The 20,617-nt window shown below is 57.4% G+C and overlaps 1 protein-coding gene across 4 annotated transcripts in view; it reads right to left on the bottom strand.

Annotated features, from left to right (window-relative positions):
* Nucleotides 1-2,387: 2,387 nt before the first annotated feature.
* The window catches only part of NLGN3 (neuroligin 3), a 41,084-nt gene continuing 22,854 nt past the window's right edge, over nucleotides 2,388-20,617 (bottom strand). For 2 of the 4 annotated variants that reach the window (XM_075763299.1, XM_075763300.1), the window contains 5 exons: nucleotides 15,682-15,741; nucleotides 12,906-13,055; nucleotides 10,981-11,166; nucleotides 5,609-6,398; nucleotides 2,388-5,176 (listed from right to left, as the gene is read on the bottom strand). In XM_075763299.1, coding sequence (XP_075619414.1) covers nucleotides 4,339-5,176; nucleotides 5,609-6,398; nucleotides 10,981-11,166; nucleotides 12,906-13,055; nucleotides 15,682-15,741 — 2,024 coding nt within the window. In that variant the 3' untranslated portion in view covers nucleotides 2,388-4,338. The remainder of the gene's footprint in view (nucleotides 5,177-5,608; nucleotides 6,399-10,980; nucleotides 11,167-12,905; nucleotides 13,056-15,681; nucleotides 15,742-20,617) is intronic. The other 2 variants (XM_075763302.1, XM_075763301.1) reach the window with 2 other exon arrangements.

Below are 20,617 nucleotides of genomic sequence, written 5' to 3'. Positions count from 1 at the left end.
TAGCAAAGAGCTCCAGGACATGGACACAGACAAACTGATGAGATAGGCAGAGCTTAGCCAGCATCTGGATGGAGGGACAGGGGTCATCCAACTGCTGGCACCTTGCTAGGGTCAGAGATCTCACAGCCCAGCAGTCTGTGTCAGTAGGATGGAGGAAATCAAGCAGCCTTTTCCCCTGCCATCCTGCCTCAGGCCAGCTCAGCCTCATGGCCAGCCTGGATGGCCACTGCAGTACAGGGGCTACTGGGCTTCCAGGCTCAGGCTGATGGCAGCACAGGTGACCCGGCATCCAGGCTGCTGCCTTCAAAGAGAAAAAAAAACCCTCTGGTTTGAGTCAACTCTACCAGGAAGGGCATTGGCAGTGGGTGAGCACAGAAATTCTTTGTGCTGCTGCTGCAGCACAGAGCAGAGGGGGCTGCAGCACACGGCATAATGGCTTGTCCTGCCTGCCTGTGCATCTGCTGTCCTGTGTGCATCAGGGGTGTGGGGACCAGGACGCTGTTCTGGTCATGTTTATGTGCAGAGCAACATCCCAGCCCTCCTGCTGCCTGTGGTTCCTGGAGCAGGGAGGGGCCAGGCGCAGGTCAGTCATCCCCTCCCCATGCCAGGGACACCTTTGCAGTTCAATTTTCTTACTCTTCTCTTTGCCAGCAGTTCTAAATGTGTCCTGTGAAGCTGAGGATGTCCCATAATCGTCACACAGATGTTAACTGCATGTACCCTCTGGGGCACAGTGTCCCTGGGCTTTTCCAGTCTCCAGAGAAACACTGCTGATGGTCAAGGACACCCTGGACAGATGGCAGGCTCAGGAGTTTTGCAAAAGCAGTAGCGTAATAGCAATGTGCCGTCTGTCACCAGCTTGCCCTTGGGGTCCTAGCTGGGGTGGCCATGCTGGCACATGGGGACAGGAGGCAGCTAGGGCTGTGCAAGAATGAGCAGTGGGGGCAGAAGGGCAGGGCAAGCCCCTATTCTGGTACAGAAAAACATCTCTTCAAGAGGGCATTAGGCACCACAGTGTGGGCAGCTGGTGGTGATAGCAGCAGCATCAGGATGGACCACTGCAGGGCTGGCCCTGCTGCTCACGAGGCAGCTGCTGTTGGAGCTGTGCTGTGGAGCACCGGCATTTCCATGGAAACCTAGCCCTGTGGCCTGGTGTGGGTTTTTTCATCTTGGTTCCTCTCACAGCCGGTCACTAAATGGGCACCCAGCAGCTGCAAGAGAGGACCTTGGGACCATGATCCTAGGGCTGCTGGGTGGGTCGAACCAGAGGGCCCAGCAGTTGGGGCAACTCTGGATGGAACTGCAGGTCAGGGTTCAGGGTGGGCAGCCATCCCCCTGCTTGGAGAGCTGAGCCCACAGGGAGCAGCTCTGCCCATTGGCATAGAAAAGCCCAGGGGAAGGCAGCCCCATGCCAGGAGTCCCATTGGTCCATTGGAGTCCCATCACAGCTACACAGCATCCCTGCCCTTGGCCACATGGCACATCATGCTGTCTGGCTCCTGTGCCTTCCCCATTCTCTTCATCTGCCCCATGGCTGTTGCCATCCCAGGCTGGTGCCCCCAGGTCAGCCTGCTGTCACTGCCTGCTGTGTGCTGCAGCTCCAGAACACAGGTCACAGGCTGGCAGGGGCTGCGGGACCCCCACATTGGGCAGCAATGGGGGCCATGGCGGGGGCCAGTGCAGGGGCTGGAGCATGGTGCTGAGCAGGGTGACATGTGCCAGTGGCACTGCAGCCACAAGAGGCCCCTGGGACAGTAGGGCAGAGTCCCTCCTGCAGTCCCTGCATGCAGCCTCCTGCCTGCACCCCGGACCCCCTAGCTCAGGGCCTCTGCCCTGGCTCTGCTGCCTGCATACTGCCTGGAGGTGATTCAGGCCCCATGCCTGGTTTCCATGGCAACTCCAGTTGAAATTACATTAAAAAGAAATGAAACCAGCAGCTTTTCTGGTTGGCAAGCAGGGGGAGGGGAGCTGGGCTGGGAAAGGTGTGGGGGGGGAGCTCCGTGGGAGGGGGTATGGGGCAGATGAGGTCCCACATGGGTCTCAGTGCTGGGGGTGGGGAGGGGCGGCAGGACTGGGGGCATGCGGGGACACCTCCCCCCCACCCCCCCCACCCCCACTGTGGCACACTGTGTTGGCAATCCTGGGTTGCATGGTGCTGACTTGCATGAGTGCTGCACTGGGGGTCCAGCACCCCAACCTGGTGAGGTGATACCAGAGTCCTTCTGCTGCCTTTGCAGGGCGGGTGCCAGGGACATGGGGACTGTCCATACTCTCTGCCAGCAGGCATGGCCATGGCTAGGGTGGCTCTGAGCCAGCATAGGGCACCTCACCCAGCCTGGGAGCCTCCAGCCCCTGTATGCTCCAATGAGAGACAAGACACACCGCTATTAAAAATATCACTTCTGTTTTATTTGGAATTTGTTACTCTGCGCAGGTGATAGGGTATAAATACATTCTCCAGTGAGCATCCTCACCCTCAGCCCTGCCCCAGGGCGGGGGGCCAGGGCAGGGCGCAGGGCTGGGTGTGTGCTGGCCCCAGGCAGTAAGGCCAGCCGGCACCGGTGCATCACAGCCGCCAGCCCGGGCAGCATCTGCCAGCCGGACCGTCTTGCACAGGATCAAGGTATGGTGTGGCCCTGTGTGCCAGCACCCGCCAAGGGGTGTTGGGGGCTGAGACTGGGGTGCCCTGCGTGGGCTCCCAGGCAGCTCCTGCTCCACACCTGGCTGCACCCAAGCCCCTTGCCTTGAGCCCTGCTACCCACAGCCATGTGCTGTGGACACCACCAGCCCAGCGGGTGCCCCAGCCCCAGGACAGGTGCTCCCAGCCCCCTGCAGGCCGCATCACCCTTAGCAACCTTGCTCGAGCAGCCCCTGCCCAGGTGTCTATCCTGACCACATGCCCCAGATGCTGGAGCTGAGCTTGGGTCACCCTGCGACAGGGGAAAGGCCTTAGCGGGAGTGAGGTGGGAGGCAGAGTGGCTGTTGGTGCGAGGCTCACCTTGCTCCTACCAGCCCTGCAGTGCTGCCCACCCTTGCCACAGGCTGCGAACTGCGGGCTCTGCTTTCGGGCAGCAGCACGGGGAGGGAGGCCACAACGTGGCCCTGAGGCAGTGGAAGGGACATGGGATGCTCCGTGGGGAGCAAGGCAGGGTGGGGAGCCCTGGGACACAGTGCTGGGGGGGGCTGCCCTGGGTTGATGTGGCTGGGCAGATGGTGCTCACAGCAGGTGATGCCCACATGGGACGGTGGGTGGCACTAGCCGGTGGTGGCAGCTGGGTGGGTCAGGGCAGGGGTGCCCGCAGGCGGTCCATCCGATAGGCTGTTGGCTGAGCTACGTGGGCACGGGCGACAGAGGGAGAATATAAAAAATACAAAAGAGTGCGGCCCCTCGCCACAGGAGGCAGTGCCCTGCCTCGTGCCTGCCTGCAGCAGACAGGGGCCGCAGGGGGCCGGTACCGCGCGCACACGCTGGCTTCTAACTGGCTTTTTATTTTATATCAAGAACACTTGGTTTTAAAATCTTTACAAAGGACAAAACGCGGCGACTCCGTTAGTGTGTAAAGAACTAAAGATCTGCTTAAAAAACGTCTCTGCAAAGAGAAACAACTGACACAAAAGAGATTCTCTGCAGCGCAAAGAGGGGCAGAGGTGCCAAGTCTCCTGCCCGGGGCACTGCTCCCAGGGTTCCTGGGGTCCCCGAGCCCTGGCACCAGCCCCAGCGCCCACACTCAGTGCAAGGCCAGGTCCCTGGACCCTGCCTTCTCCCTGTGCCTATAGCACCATGGCCCAGGGCCACTTCTCAACACAGTGAAAGAGACTTTTCCAGGGCACTTGGGATGCCAAGTCACCTGGGAATGCCCGAGCACTGGCCAAGAGGGATACCTGACTCCGCTCCTCGTCAGTCCTGGGGTGCTCAGTGGGCAGAGCGCTGCGGATGTGATCGCTCTGTGGGGAGGCACAACCCCGGTGTGGGAAGCCTCATGGCCGCTGCCAGCAGGATCCCCCCCTGCTCACCCGCACCAGTGCATGGGCACAGGGGCTATGCCATGTCCCCTCCTGCACTCCACTGGCACCCTGGGGTGACCTGCAGGGGCCCTCTGGCAAGGAGCCAGGAGAGTCAAAGCACTTCTCAAAAGTTAGATAGGGACGAAAGAAAGCGCCAGGGGGAGAGCAGGGCATCCAGCCATGCTGGGACCCCACAGATCTCCAAGCTCGGTGCCACACCGTCCGTAGGCGCTGCCCCTGTGTCTGGGGGCTCCGTTGGCCTCGCTGGTCCCTCTGCCAGTGTCTGCTCCGTGCGTGTGCGTGCGTGCATGCGTGTGCGCCAGTGGCGGGCAGCTATACCCTGGTGGTAGAGTGTGAGTGCGGGAGCCCCGTGCTATTGAAGCCGGCGGTGAAGGTGTTGTAGGGGTGCAGGGTCTGCAGCCCCACCAGCGAGTTGGGGATCATCGTGATGGTGTTGGGGGTCATGAGCGGGATGTCATCCGGGGAGCGGCGCAAGGTGAGGGTGTAGTCAGGCAGAGCAGCCAGGCGCAGGGTGTCGTGGGGTGGCACAGCCTCGCACTCATGGTGCCCCTGGCTCACCTGCAAGGAGGGCATCTCCTCATCAGGCGCATGGGCGATGTCGTTGGCAGTGCCATGCTGGGGGCTGGGTTGCCGGTGTGTGTCCTGTCGGCGCTTGTCCTTGCGGTAGTAGAGGGCAGCGAAGGCCAGCACGTTGAGGAAGAGGAGGGAGGCACCCACGGCAATGGTGACGCTCAGCTCGGTGGAGTAGTCACGGGGGCTCTCAAGCAGGGTGCCTGCCTCCTGCTCCGGGCTCCACTTCTCCTTCCCATTCTCGCTGTTGTAGGCAGGTGAGATGGCAGGGCGTTTGGTGGTCCAGATCTTGCCATTGGGCCGGCGAGTGATGTGGGAATTCTGCGTGGTGTCGGGCGGCGGCACTTTGGTGGTGGTGGAGGTGTAGTGGAACATATCATGCAGGTTGTACAGATGAGGGACCAGGTGCTTCCAGAAAGCCACCTTGGTGGCCCGGTAGTGGTCACGTACCCGTGGCTTCAGCCCGATGTGCAGATACAGCTGGTCGCGGGGGTTGTACTTAGACCAGGCCACCTCTTCAAACCGGTTGGCCTTGGTGTGGATGAACTTGGTGTCCTGGGGGACAGGCTTGTTGGGGTCCCTGCAAAACATGATAGGCAAAACAGAGCTAGCACTAGGAAAAGCTGGAGAGGCAAGGAGGGAGAGCTGGATGCAGAGATGGAGGCTGCGGAGACTTTTGCCAGTGGTGGCACAGGGTGGGCTGGTGAAAGGTCCTGCATGGCTGGGCATCACCCCAACCCTAGGTCAAGTCTCACCCATGATACCAATGGCCAACCAACCTCCCCGCCCCTGTGCTTGGCTGGGTCATGTCCCAGGGGCTGGCCATGCTCAGCTTCTCACTGTGTGGTTGATGCCCTGACCCCAGTGAAGGTGCAGCATACAGACTTCTGGGCACGGGTGATCTCAGTGTCCCACACCAGCCATGACACCCCACCCCACATGCAGCACAGTCCCAAGGGGTGCAGCTGCAGCAAGTGCAGATGCCCCAGGCACAGCACCCATCCCCACTCACCCTGTCTTGGCAAAGTTGGTCCAGTAGGTCATCACCACAGCACTGAGCATGACGTCATTCTTGGAGAAGTTGCAGGGAAAAAGGTCTGTGGGGCCAATCATGGGGATCCCGAACACGTAAGGCACCTCATCCCCGTGGGCTGCATCAGACCATGCAGGCTTCATCAGGCTCTGGCAATGGTGGTAGAAGGCGTAGAAGTAGGTAGGAGAGCCGTAGCGGGCATGTAGGTCGGCCGTCACCACCGAAGGCTCTACCCACTGATGGTCAGTGAAGAGGGCCACCAGGGTCTTGCGACGTGTCTCGGGGTTGTCCCTGTCGGCCCAGTCTGTGTACATGAACTTGATCGTCTCCCGCAAGGTGTCCTTGCCCTCGGGGTAGCCATACAGGTTGTCTACAAAGTTGGAAACTGAGTAGTCAAAGTCACTGCCCGAGACACCATCCTCGGGGTCCACCACACCCTCCACGAACTTCAGCCCCTCGCCCTGGTTAACGCCCAGCATGATATCATAGTTGAGGAATTCGCCCTGCTCCATTAGGATCTCTGGGTCATCTGGGATCACATCCCCATCAATGACTGGCCCAAAGGCCACATGGTAGCGAGCTGGTTGGATGTCTTGCTCCACCAGCTCCTTGGCACTCTTCTGCCGCAGGCAGTCCACCATGTCCACTGTGTCCAGCACGTTGCAGCCCACCTTGTCAGCCAGCATGCTGGTATACTTCACAGGCTGGTAGTTCACTGCCCAGCTGGAGAGTGCAGAGCCGCTCTGGATGATGGCTCTCTGGAAGAGACCTGGAAGACAGGCAAGGAGCAGAGGAAGCTTGCAGCAGGTTGAGTGCTGTTCCAGCACCCCAGAGCTGCAGTGCAGGGTGCGGTGTGAAGGCATTGATGCCCTTGGACCCCTGCAAGTACCCAGCTCTCCAACCCTCGCCTGGCCTTGACCAGGGCTGTGCTGCCTGCTGAGCCAGGCTCACATGAAGGGCTAAGCTCAGGACCACCATGAGGGTGGCTGGGTGACAGCTGGGCATGCAGTGAGTGCTCCTTGCAGCAACCAAGGGCTGCTGTGCTCCCGGAGGATCCCATTGCAGGGCATGGCCTGGCATCCCTCTATCCCTGCATAGGTAGAAGAGGGGCCATGGTTAGATCACAGCCTGGCTTTGCTGAGCAGCCCACGCAGTCCCAGCCAGGGTACATGCTGCCCCTGGCTCAGCACCATTCTCCAACCCAGGGTGGCACTTGCTTCACTGAGCAATCAGGCGGCAGGCTGGCAGCAGCGGGAGGGTTAACGCCTGCTCAAGGACACTTAACCCTGCATGTCCCACCCCACTGCTTTGTCAGGGTCCCCCTCACCCCCCCCCAGGGTCCCCCTTTTCCCCCTCCCTGCCGCTTCCTGCCCAGCTGGGGCTGCTCAGTGCCAATCCAGCCCTGCAAGAGCACACTGCCAGATGCACAAAGAGGGCCTTTCTGCCACTGGGAACACAGAGGGAGTGGACTTTCGCCCTTGAAAACGGGGCCACAAAGGCCCTGGCCCAGGCAGAGGAATGCATGGCTGCGCTCCAGCCCCATGTCAATGGTACTTGTGCTCAGAATACAAAGGGCAGCGAGGAAGTGGAGCCTCCGGGGCGGTGAAAGGCAGCCGGGCTCAGGGTGCACCCTGGGGTCCCTGCTCTCCAGCCAGCCCTCTCCTGCACCCCAAGTGCTGCCTGCGACCTCATCGGACCCCAGCACTCACTTGCCACAAGGTGGTCCCTGAATGGTGCTGGCACAGCAGTGTGGTGGCCACAGGGCTGCCCTCAGCCCCCTGAAACATGGAGCCTCATGAGCATGCCTGCTTGAGACTCCTTGTGCAGCCAACGTCTTACCAGTGTGCAGAGGAGCATGCACCTTCCTGTAGCAGAAGTGTTCAGAGGCTTGTGGCTCAAAGCCACCACATCCATAGCTCTTGTCTGCACACACAGTCATTGCCCTGCCAAGTACCTGACATACAGTCCCATGTGCTGGGACAAAAAGAAGTCACAAGCTCTGTTTGTCACCTCCTGGTGCCCTAGAAAGCCGTACCCAGCCTACAGACTGGAGATTGGTCATGGATCCACGTGCCAAAGAGCCAGAATAGGGTTTCCCTAGCTCCCAGGAGATGCTGTCCCAGCAGCAGCTATTGCTCTGTACCAGCAGCATCACTTCCCAGACAGACCTACTGGACTGTGCTATGCCCCTGCCTGCAGAAGGACAGGAAGCTGGTGTCACCAATAGGTCATGTTCCTGATGGAGCCCCTTCACTGTGTTTCTGCATGGCCATGTCCTGGCCCAGGAGAACCCAGGAGTCTGCACAAGCCCAGACTTCCCACATCCTCCCCATCCATGCCAGCACGCAGCTGAAGCCCAACAAGCTCCCCAGGGAGGTATCATCACCCTGCAGCTCACCTTGGAGCCCTCCAGCCTGCAGGAAGATACAGCTCTGCCTCCCTGTCTGTTCCCCTCTGTCCCAACTCACCTCATGTTCCGTGGAGGTGGCTCCATGGCACAGCGGAGCCAAGCAGTGGGACCAGGTCTCTGCCAGAGGGTGCTCAGTGCTGCAGACTGCTGCCAGCTCCTGATTTCCCCTTCACTTCGCACAGTAGCTGAGACTGGAAACACCTCTGGGGTTGTCTGGGCCAAGACCTGCTCAAAGCAGGGTGCTGGGTACCTTGTCCAGCTGAGGTCTGAGCATCCCCAGAGCTGGCAGTGAAGGGAAACAGCCCCCATAGAGCAGGAGATGGGGGCAAAGGAAGCACAAGAGGTTTGCCCGTCAAAGACTGCTCCTGCCTCGGCGTGGCCAGCTGGGAAGAGAAGCAACGCTTTGGTCCTTAGTGAGGAATCCACCTGCCTACGAGGGTCTCCTTGGCAGCCAGACACAGCGTGCACTGCACCAGCCTCCAGTGTCTGCCTCTCGCAGTGCCTGGCAGATCAGGCACAAATTAAGCAGCTTCATTAATAGCTCTTGATCACTATGAGTTTTATTTTGATGTGATAAAAACAAACCCGCCTGGTCTGCAGGCTGCATCTAAGCACAGATCCCCCACTGTGCTCCAGAGCTGGCTGTCCAATCGCTGGAGAGATGGGTGCTCCACCACAGGGGGTTTTTTGAGGTAATTTTATGGCTATTTGTTTTGATGCGACACTGGCTGCAGCACCGAGTGCTCCTGTCCCGCCTCATGGCATTTACAGCTGGCAGCAGCTCCCCTGCCACAGCAGCAAGGGTGCTGGGCACCCAGCTCTACTGTGATGCAGGGGGGATGACACCACAGACATTGGGGCTGGATGGGGCAGCAAAGGACATAGCACACAGGTGCAGGGTTTAGTGGCAGAAAGCCTAGAGTTACCTGAAAAGTGCTATACTGGCACAACGGTATTTTTTCATGGCTGGAAAGTCAGGGAGCAGCCCCTCTGATCCACCCCCAGCCTGTCTTCATGCTGCTCCCTCCATCCTGGGCTCATACAAGCAGTTGGGGCCACCTGGGCAGCCAAGCACATGGTCCTGCTTCCAAAGAGGTGTCACCAGTCTGCAGCTTTGGGGCTGCCCTACCAGAAGCACCCAATCCCAGAGAGGAGACTTCTGGACCAAGAGCACCACTCCGTGATCCCCACCTGCCTTCCAGGCACTCCTGTGCTGGCTGCGCCACAGGCTCTGGCACAGAGGGAGCATGGGGCACTGATGGGCTCCCACCACCCAGGGGGCTCTGGAGCTCCTCTGCATACTCTGATCCCATGGGTCGTGGAAGCACGTCTCAGCTTCTCTGCTTCAGTTTGCTGGGCCATATGAGGAGAGGCTGGCAGCCAACTGTGACCGCTCGGCACCCTGATGGGCAGCAGGGATGGGTGCAGAGGCACAGGTAGCCTGTCAGCTCCACTCTTGTCCCTGGGGAAGGGCCATCAGTGGGAAGCAGAGCCCAGCATGGCAATGGGCCTCTGCATGGGGTGGGCTCACCGCAGGGCAAGTGGTTTACCAGAATCAGGCAAGTTTAACCAAAAGGGCAGCTGGAGAAATCTGGGAAAAGAAAGCTGTTTTGGGCTTGCCTTTGACTCCATGGTGAACTGCCAGCCCTGCGAGCCCTGTGCCAGGTCTGGACTCAGTGGGGTGCTGACCTTCACTCCTCACCATGAGCACAGGCTCTGCCACCTCTCACCACAGCTAACACCAGCCTCGTGCTCCCTGCAGCACCTGCAAACCTCCAAATCAAATACTACCAAGCAGACTGCGATGCTGGTGGTGGTGCAGCCACCTTCACAGCAGCCTGGGCTGAGATAATTTCTGCTTTAAATATTGGGGCAAACAGCTCCCAGGGCTGGAGGAAGGCTGCCCAACTTTGCTGGCAGCCTGGCCAGTGCCAGCCTCCTCCCATATACCCTCCACCATGCCATCAGCCCTGTTGAGGTTCTGAAGGTTTCCTTCATTCCTGTGCAGTTCCCAGGCTGTTGAGCAGGGCTGTAGCTCTTCGCAATGGCTTCAAGTGCAATTTTGTGTATGTTGCTGAGGTACAGCCCATGTCCGCTGCCCATACATGTCCTCTTCTCCCTTGCACCACGCTTGGGGATACAGCACAGGAAAAGGGCTGCACCGTCATATAAGCCCCTGTGACCAAGTGCCTGGCAGGCCGGTCCTCTGTGGACCATGTCCAGTTCAGGCTTTGCTCCTGCGATTTCCTTTAGGAAGTTTAGCGAGAACACCTTTACTCCCATGCTTAGTATTTTTCCCCAATGGTCAATGTAAATGTCTTTGCAGGTGGTTTACATGCATTTGGTCTTATGCCAACACAATCTTTAGTGTAAATAATTCCTTTCTTTATCTAGAGTAAACACTCTGCTATATTTACAGATATCAATCATATCACTTCCACCTGTGTTTTGCTAGTCGCAGCACTTCCAACTCTCCCAGTCTTGCAAGATGGGGCCCTCCATCCCTCTCCAGGCTCAGGTCTGGCTTCCCCTCTACTCTAGTATGAATGCATTTGCTAGCACTGAGACCCATGCTCACAGTGCCCTGCATGATGCGCTATATCCCCTCCACACCTGCACGTGGGTGAGCCTGGATGCCTGGGCAGGGTGCTGCAGGAGAGGTCCCCACCTCTCCCTATGTCCAGGTGCTGTCCCCGGACTACAGCCCTGCACACTGGGAGCACCAGCTTCATTCCTGGCTCCCACATGCCCTGTTGCTGGCCCACGATGAGAATGTTTTGATTCCCAGCTCTCGGTCAGGCTCTCACCAGTGACTAATTAAAAAGCAGCCCTGACTTTGCTAGGGTGGCCAGCAGTACCTGGGCGGGCTCCCTTTCCTGGGTTAGCATCAGCAGGGCACTTGCTTGCAGCCACACCATCCTTGGGCACAGCTGGCACCTACCTTCAGAGTGGTGGGAGAGGGTGAGCAGGCTGACGCAGGAGGCACCGATACCGGAACCGAAGACAGTGATCCGCAAGGGATCTCCCCCAAAGAAGGCGATGTTCTCACTGACCCAGCGCAATGCCTGTATCTGGTCTAGCAGTCCATAATTGCCCTTGGCAGCCTGGTCCCCCGTGCTCAGGAACCCTGCAGGTCAAGGGGAGCCTGGTTAGGGATGAGGAAGCAGGGGGTGTCCTGACCTACCACCCCCCCTTCCACAGGCCTAGGGAAGCTTCTATGGGACCCTGTCCCACCATCATGTCTTCTATGAGACCCCACCACCAGGAGAGTCCTGTCAGCTCTATGCTGGAGCAGGGACACCACCAAGCTCCAGACTCTCTGCACAGCACAGAGTGGCAAAAGGTTGTGAGTGCAGCTGCAAGCCCTGGGGAGACTCTCCAGCCAACTGCAAGCAGTGACAGGGTGATGGGCAAGAAGCCCTGTCCTACCCAGACTACCACCTGTGCTAATGAGTCAAGATGTCTCATACATGCTCTAAGGAAAGCCAAGAAAGCATCAGTGGCTGCAGGCAGGCTGAGTGTGTACACAGCCAATGCTTTCCATGGACTAGCATGGCCTAGAGGCGGCTCTATAAATACAAGGAGGTGGGCTGGGCAGAGAGGAACCGACTGCAGCTTAAAATACAAAGGCTCTCAGTGAGGAAGATACTGAAAAATGTTTTCAATACCAAAGGAAACACCCAAGATAAGTTATCAGTGTTTCATTTGCTTTGACTCAAAGCAGAAAGCCAAAATCACAGTCCTGAGGTAAAATCCAAGCAAGTAACCCCAGCAGGCAGGGAGCAACACCAGCACTGCTCCGGCACTGGAGGTGCTCTGGCTGGGCGCACTGCAGCACTTTGATGGAGATGACAATGACACCATTTAAGTCTTATTTCATATTGTGACTTATGTCTGTTTAATTTGCAGCTTAAAGGCCCGACTTTTAATATTGAAAGATCTTGAATAGGCTTGTTTTTTACTGAAAAGCCTATTTTCTACCAGGTAACTGCCATCTTCCCCAAAAGACTAAGGAGTCCAGAGGCTATCACAGGCATGTGCTGCCCCAGGTATCAGCTGGAAGCCCAGCTGCCCAGGGAGAGCACCATGCCAGGCTGGATGGTTAGGAAGAGAGCTGGCCCAGCAGCTTGGCTGGGAAGGAGCTCTCCCCAAACCTCTGCAACTCTTGTTCTCCCTACTGCTAAGGGAGGCAGTAGTGATGCTCCAGGCAAATCTCCTGTGTCCAAGCCCCTAGGGGTTTCTGCTGCAGCAGGTAGGGGACCGCACTGGTTTTTGACCCTGTGTGCCCATTTTGCCTCTCTAGGTCACCAGTGCTTGTGAAAATGGGAATGCCACCCTCCTCTATACTGCACCTGACACCCTTCGGTGAACCCCTCTGCAGACAGCCAGGCCATGATGGGCACCTGCGGGGGTCCTGGAAGCTCGTCTGACTTGGAGGCAGCCCATGCTTGGGAAAGAACTGCCAGGTCCCCAGGGGCAGCCAGGCAGTACCTGCTGGCAACTCACCACTCTGAGCCCTCTCAGGAGGAGATGCTGGTTAAACACATTTATTATTTATTTAACTGCAGACCAATATTTGCTTTCAGCTGAACCAGGTTGTGTAAATGAGCCTCGGGGGGGGGGGGGGGGGGGGCGATGCCAGGAGCTAGACCATGCTGCAACTGCCCACTGGGAACACTGCCACATGGCACCCTGCTTAGCAGTCAGGGTGGATGGCTGGGGCAGTGCCCACAGCGCAGCTCCCATCCCGCTGGGCCCCATGACCCCACTGCCCCCTTCCCAGCTGGTACAAGCCCAGTCAGCCATGGGAGCTCATCCCGCTGCCCGGCTGTGCTGGCAGCACAGCCCACGCCGGCCAGCCCATACCGAGCACTCCAACGCGGTAGTTCAAGGTGATGACAATCACGTTCCCATAGCTGGCCAGGATGCTGCCGTCTATCATGTTCCCTGTGCCCTCCATGTACGAGCCACCGTGGATATACACCATCACAGGCTTGGCCCCGCTGTCTCGGATGTCTGGAAGGAGAGGCGGTTAAACACAGTACTCCGCCAATGGCCACAGCACCCTGGCATCCTGGGGCCAGGCAGACCAAGGACGAGGGCAATGCCAGCTGCCAGGACCGGGGACAGGGCTTAGGAGCCAAAACCAGAGCTCTCCTGGGGGCCACAGTGTGGACCTCCAAAGCCAACCATCACTGAACCAAATCTGCCAGCCCCTTTCCAGGTGGCTGCAGCCACTGCACCGTTCCCACACTGCCGTCCCCTTGGGAGTCTCAGCACATGTGGGAGAGAGCTGGCTGGATGCATCTGCTCTTCCCTGGAGCCACGCTCTGGCTGTGTGTGGGAGCCAGACCAGTGGCACCTCCATTGCAGGTGGGAGTTGCAGAGTCCAGCTATAGGACGCAGCCCAATATCCCATCTTTGCCTGGACCCAAGCCCTCAACTCCAAGAGTCCTGGAAGCTGGCATTGTGGGGGGGCAGGGATGGGGGTGTGCAGGACCTGGAAGGCAGGGGGGCACTGGTGGGTGCTCCGGAGTCTGACTCTCCCAACCCCCCCTTCCCATACCCTTGGGAAGGCAGAAACCTGCCGACTGCCTGGATGTCAACCCATGGCACCCCAGTGCCCAGACACAGACATGGTGATGAGGCAGACAGTGTGTGCATGTGTGTGTGTGAGGGAAGTGAGTACGGTGTCCAGACAAGGACAGGGCATGAGGCATGGAGTGAGGATGGGAAATGGGACCCCAAGAGCTGGGAAGGAAGGACTACCACATTCCCTCTCTTGACTGACCATGGCCGGGGGATGTCCTGCCCCTTCTGCTCCACTGGCCTGGGATCCCTCATGGAGTCGAGCTCAGGCACAAGGGAAGAACACCCATGTTCGGCTCTTGGTACATCTCACCCATGTTACATGGAGGCAGCAGTTGTACCCATCACGGAGATGGTGCCAGGTCCCACATGCCTGCGATGCCCACCCCTCTCCTGAGCTGGCGAGCCAGCACCGATGGACTTTGCCCTCCCTTGTGCTCACCCACACCCAGCACCTTGCTCAGGCAGGCTGGAATCACCTTGGCTGCCCCGACCAGCTGCCGCTCCCTGCCTGCCTCCGTCACTGGTGCACCGCATGGGGCTGGGACTCCTGGGGCACAGCCACACCAACTCGGGGTGGACATGCTCCCTTCCACCCACCTAACCCCTGCCCACATCCACTCTTCCCCACAGCTTGCCCATCACAGGGGGCTGCAGGGCAGGATGATGGGTACCTGTGGCCATCCCCGCCTCTAGCTGTGGCCCATGACATGGTTAAGGGTGGCCTCCCTTCCATATAGAAAGCCTCTTCCCTCCAGGAGAATGAGGATATGGCAAGACCTGTGCTGGCTCTTTTCCTATTGCCAGGATGCAGTCAGGCAAATGCACAGACCCGGGGAGCAAAAAGCACTTGTTCCTCTTTTGGGACAGACATCGGCCATGCGGCACAGCTACAGCAGGATAACTCTTCCCAGGACCACCTGCTTGAAATTCAAAGAGCGGGAACATCGGTGCCTGTGCCCATGTCCTCTCCTCCCTGCCACACGCTCCCACCAACACACAAAGGGACATCCTCACAGAAGAATGGCAGCAATGTGCAGAGACATAGCAGGAAATAAATGGCTCCTAATCACTGCAGCACATTTTAGTGTGTAGGGATTTAGCAGTCAGATCACTTAGGCTAAATGCCAGTTTATGCCCTGGTACAAGAGATCCTGGGGCACAGGTTAGTGGGAGAAAACAACAGTTCTTGATACTGCCAAGGAAAAAGCTTTTCATCTGTTTCCCAGATGCTAAATACCATCTGCCAGGCTGTGCTTGAGCTGCCCCGGGACTCTTGCACACCATGAGATTTTACTGTCCTCAGCACATTAGGGCTGCACCCGGGCCAACCCTTCCTCCTGCCTCCTCTTCATATTCCTGGAGCCAAACACATCAACTCCATATCCTGCAGATGAACAACCCCATTTTACTAAAAACAGCTTATTCTGCAGCTTGCTTAGCCCTGGTGTACATCTAGAATCACATCTGCTTGAAAGTCCACTTTGCTCTGCCTCGGCTGGTGCTGATGCTCTGGTTGCAAGCAAGACCTCACTTGCGTTGGGTGGAGAAGGAGAGAAGTTAACAGAAACCATGTCTGAGTAGACCTTGGGTCTCCTGGGCATGGACAGCTACCCTGCGGGTGCCAAGCTGCTGACATGGCCAACCTGCGATGGGGCCTGCAGCAGGGCCAGGCAATGGCGGAGGGTGAGGTTGCTGGCTCCTAGCTGCATGTCACTGACTCTGGAGGGATGAGGCTGGAGGTGAGATGTGACCGGGCTCGGGGTGAAATGGGCCCAGGTACCCAAGGGCTCCTCTCCTTCCAAGCTGCCATGCTTCTTCCCTGCTCTTACTCAAATGGAGTGGGAGCAAACTTCTCCTAAAGCAAAAAAAAAAACCCCATGAGCTTCCCTGCCCTGCCCTGCACAGCCGGCCAGCCTGCCCCCCACCTCGCGCAGCTGCTGTCCAGCACGGCAGACAGACACACACAGGGCTCCCTGGGGATGGCAGCGTATGGCAGGCAAACGGAGTTGCTTTGCATGTCATGCAGTGGCAGTCTTGAGCACAGAAATACCTTCGTCTTCATCCCCGTCATTATCCGCTAAGTCCTCGCCCTGTTTCTTAGCGCTGGCTCCTAGGGACCAAACACGAGGAGACAGAACAAAAAGGAAAACAAAAGGAAAAAAAACCAAACCAAACCAAACAAACAAAACAAAACAAAAACAAAAGAGAATTCAAAAATAGCATGATAGCAGAGACGGTGGGGCCAGGCCTGCACCCCACAGCACTGCTGGCTACTCACACTGCACCTCTCCCAGAGCCAGGACGGCACAGGGCACAGGCACAACTGCCTTGGGAGCTGCTCCAGGATGCTGCTTTGCCTGGACCCCTTCCCAGATCCTTGCTGGGGAGAGCTGGGGCAGCAGGGAGGAGGAGAGTTGGCCTGGGGCAGCATCAGCACCAGCAGCGGATCAGCCGCTCAAAGCACATGCTGATTCTCCTGCATCCCAGCCTGGCCCCCGCCTGCTCGCACACCCTTGGTTCCCTGCACTGGGGCAAGGTTCTCTCTCCTACTCACCGGGTACGAGCAGGAGCCCTGCTCCCAGCTCTGCTGGCACTGGGGACAACTGTCCCCTGCCACCAGCAGAGCCTATGTGAAGGGTTGCCATGGGTAGCCATGACCACCAACTAGGGTCCGGCTCATCAACCCCACGCGGTGCATTGCCCCTTGTTGTGCCTGGCATGGCTATGCTGCAAACCACCAGTGCCACAGCACAAGATCAACATGGCATGCTGCGGGGAGCCATCATGATGGGTGCTTCCCTGCACTGCTTGGCTCCATCCTGTACCAACTCCTTAAAAGACTAGTTGTGTGGTTCACTGAGGATTGCAAAGGCACTGACCAGCTTGTCCTGACCAAGGTAGAACCCTAAAAATATAATTTTCTGTACTGTCCTGAATGCCTTCCAGTCATTGCATGGCCCTTAGCAAATCCGCGTTGCCAGGGCATGGGCCAGGCCAGCAGCCCCAGCCCGGTGTTGTGGGATGCTGTTGCAGACCAGCATGCACTAAGCACAGTGCTTTCCAAGCTGCATGCAGCCGGTGTGAGCCAGGAGAGGTGGCCTGTGGGCTGGCAGGGAGCAGATGTGGTGCAGACCTGTACTGAGGCCCCATTGCTGCAAAGGGCTGCATGCCCTTGTAGGCACAAAGCTGATTGGTGCCATCCCTGCTCCCTGCAGCCCCAAATTTCAGGAAGAGGCTGTGCTTTTCTTACCCCTTAGAGCTGCAAACCAGAAGCTGCAGTCCTCTGCTCCCTAACGCCTGCACCAAAAAGTTCTCCAGATGATGGTGACCTCAGTGGTGACAGCAGGGTTTCTGCCGGGCAGGACTGCCTGCGCTGTGCTTGCACTGCTCAGCAACCTCTCCTAGACATGCAGAGCTCCAAAGGTCCTGTCAGGCACCCAGCTGATCCAGGGTCCCGCTGCTAATCACCACAGCAAGGGTTTTGCATGGCCTCCAGCAAGGCTCCCGTGAGCAAGGGGCAGCCCTGTGGTTGGATGAAACTATGACAAGGCAAGCATGAAACTGGCCAGGAAGACAAAATTGGGGAGTCATCCTCACTGCCACTCCAGGAGTGGGATCCTGCAGGTGACACAAGTGGTGGATAACAGAGATGGCAGCATGGAGGGGGACAGGATTTGAATTTAAAAGGAATTTGTAATAGGGGAGTGAGAGGTCTGAAACGGCCGTGGGGGAGCTCCAATGGGGAAAGAGGCTTGCACAATGCCTTAAGCAGCCATGACCTGCTGGAGAAAGTCCAGAGGAGCAACGACCAGAAGTCTAGAAAAATCCAGCAGGCAAGAAAAGTTTGCAGAAGGCTGGGTCACGTGCATCCCAGGAGCAGAGGAGCGATGGGAGCTACAGCAGCATCCCAACACATGAAAGGCCACTGTGAGATGGTGAGGTGGAACAGCAACTCCCTCTCCGCTGCACAGAGCACAGGCAGCCCCAGAGCTACACGAGGCAAGTTGAAGCTGGACGAGTAGAAAACCTTCCTGGCAGAAAGGGCAGGAAAGCACTAGAAGAGGTGGCTTGGGGAGGTGTTTAAGACCAGGCGAGACACACTGCCAGGAAGAGGTGAGGTAGAGCTGCTCCTGCCTGGGACAGGGATGGATTGGCTGTTTCCAAAGCTGAACTGATTTCCTGACTCAGAGTTCACCTCCCGACCTACCCCCTCCATAGACCTGCCCTGCCTCCTCACCTCCTGCTTTGCCACCCAGCCACCCCTTGAGTTCCTCATATCATTCTCCTGTTTTCACCCAACACCACCCCGTCCCTGCCACCTCTCGCCCCAGCACCCCAGCCCCAACATCTCCCCCTTCCTCCTGCGTTCTTCCCATGCACTCTGTCCCCAGCCCACTCACCAGCTGCACACTCAGCTGGGCGCATGCAGCTGCCCAGCCTGTTTGCAGGTGGCTGCAAGCTTGACCTACTGCATCTTCATTGGGAAGAGCTGCAAGCCCAGAAAGCACTTAAATGATGAAGTACTAATACAATATTTGTTAACCTGTGCTATGCACCAACCTCCTTGGTACTGCTCAGGGATAGAGATTTTTCTCTAATGAAGACCACAGGCAGTGAGCCCTCATTCACACTGTGCTTCAGAGCTGAGAAGCTGATGACATACAGCTGGAGATCCCTTTCCACTGCCGAGGGCCCTAGTGCTGTTCAAGTTGCAGGACCGGCTGGGCTGCAGCCCTCCATGCTGGTCTCCTTCAGAAGACAAAGGTCTCCATGCAGACAGGGATGGAGGAACCAGCTATGAGGAGCTATCAGGTTGTAAGAGGGGAGTGGACAACATCCCTGTGATTTGAGCAACTGTCCTGGCTGAGCAGGGAGGAATCTGGCTGGAGATTGCTGCCCTGGAGCTTAGGGATGGCTGGGACAAGCCTAAAGCAACCTGAGCTTCACACACTGTAGAAGGAACGGTAGAAAGCAGTGCTGGGAAGCTAAGCAAAGCAGGAGCGCAGTAATGCAGGCCGGGGGGGAAGGGGAACAGTGGTGACGTGTGCATGGCAGATGCAAAGCATGAGCCTTCCCCATTGTCAGGAAGGTGCCAGGGTGGCTGGTGTTACGGTGAACACAGGCTGCTGTGACCAAGTGGGCTTTTTGCCTCTTGCCATGTTGTTCGCATGCATAACCACCCACCAATGCCCCACAGCTCATAAGAGCAATTATAGCTTCACTTCCCTCACCCATCCCTTGCACTATGCTCCATTACCTCCCTCCACTGGTTATTGCCATGTTCAAGGACACCCATCCCAGGAGATCGTCCTCCACACTGACAAAGCCCACCAAGCAGAGGCTCGCAGCACCTACTCTCGCAGGGATAGGTTTAAGCTTGTGGATTCACAGCTGGAAAAACCAAAAGAACTCATGGCTCTTACTCTCCTTACCCACCAAAAACTCCCTCCATGAACCTAGTGTGAAAGCCTGTTGTGCCACTTCACTTTAAGATGACTGAGAAATGACATTGCTCAGGCTGATAGCAAGGATGCATATGCTCTTATTTGAAGGCTCTAGGAAGATTTAAGCTCAAGTTCAGTAAAAAATAAAATAATTTTCCCTGAAACAGCGGCATCCACACCTGATTTATGCTATCTTACGTAAACCATGCCAACAGCACTGACAGCAGCACAAACAGAGGTAAAGGAGGGTGAGGAGCCTTGGTCCTTGGAGCCTTTGCGCTCAGAATGGTGTGGATAAGAGAAGAGCAGGAGCTTGTGTTGACACCTTCCCAGATCCAAATGTCTGCTCAGGGTGGCTGCAGGCAGCCCCAGCACACCCTCGTGAGTGCAAACTCCCTGGGACATCTGCTCCCATGCAGCAGCCATGATGAACCTGCTGCTGCACAACCCCATAGGCAGGGGCAGCTCCCCTGGGACCTGTGTGGGGTGGCCCCTCCAGCCATCAGCCCTTGCTCCAGAACTGCAGCACACCTTGGTGCTGCCCTGCTGCTCCCTGTCCCTGGGTGATGCAGAAGAGTCATCATTCCATCGTTGAACATCTTCTCAAGCTCAGCTGCCTCCGCCAGCACAAACACCTACCCTCACCTTTGCAAATCGCTCACCGGAGCAGAAGTGGAGCACCAGGGTGGTGGTCTGTTCCCAGCCAGCTCTGGAAAGGAGCAGGCTTCCTAGGTGGCTGGTGAGAAGCCTTCCGGCAACGACGTACTGCAGAAGTTGTGCAGTCACAGGGAAGCCTCAGCTGGTACTTGGCCAAGTTTGCTTCTCGGAGAGCAGTGAAGAAGCCACAATGCTTTTCCTGCAGAGCAGCCAAAGGGCATCCCAGGCCCAGGAGCTTCTGGGAGCTCCAGCCACCCTTGCACAGCAGAGCAAGACGCTAGACCGGCACATTTGTCTTCGCAGCATTGTGGACTCTGCACAGCATCAGCCAGAGAGATTAGGGCAGTCACTAGTAAAAACTGGGGAGGGCTGCTATGTGCAAGGCAGCCACACTTTTCCTCTCCAAAAATGACATCCACCTCCTCATGCCCTGCAGCAAGGTCTGCCCAAGCTGGTGGTGAAGGGAAGGGGAAAGCATCCTGACACCTGCCACAGCCAAGCACAGCCTAGAAGTGTTGGCAGCACAAAGCAAAGGGCAGAGCTGCATTTTGTACCATGTGTGTGCATGTGCACACATGCTCTTTGGGTGGGCAGCGTTATTTTCACAGCAAAACCTGAGCCTCAGCTGAGCTTCAGCACTGTCAGCTTCCCCAGCACCGTGCATGGCTAATTATTCTCAAAGCACCGCTGCCCTGCCTTGCTCCCAGAGAAGGGACCAATGGAGGAGACTAGCATGTAGGAAATTTCCATATAGGAAATTATTGTGGGCACCTGGGTAGGGAAAAAGGGACGTTTTTTCTGTCCTGGGGATAAATTCTGATAAATTCTCAGTCCTTTGGCTGCTATGAAATACACTGAGCTTAGGGGTAGCAGAAATAATGAAAA

The sequence above is a fragment of the Balearica regulorum genome, chromosome 11 (assembly GCF_011004875.1).
Source record: "Balearica regulorum gibbericeps isolate bBalReg1 chromosome 11, bBalReg1.pri, whole genome shotgun sequence".
Taxonomy (NCBI): Eukaryota; Metazoa; Chordata; class Aves; order Gruiformes; family Gruidae; genus Balearica; species Balearica regulorum.
This window is presented reverse-complemented; position numbering and strand designations above follow the sequence as displayed.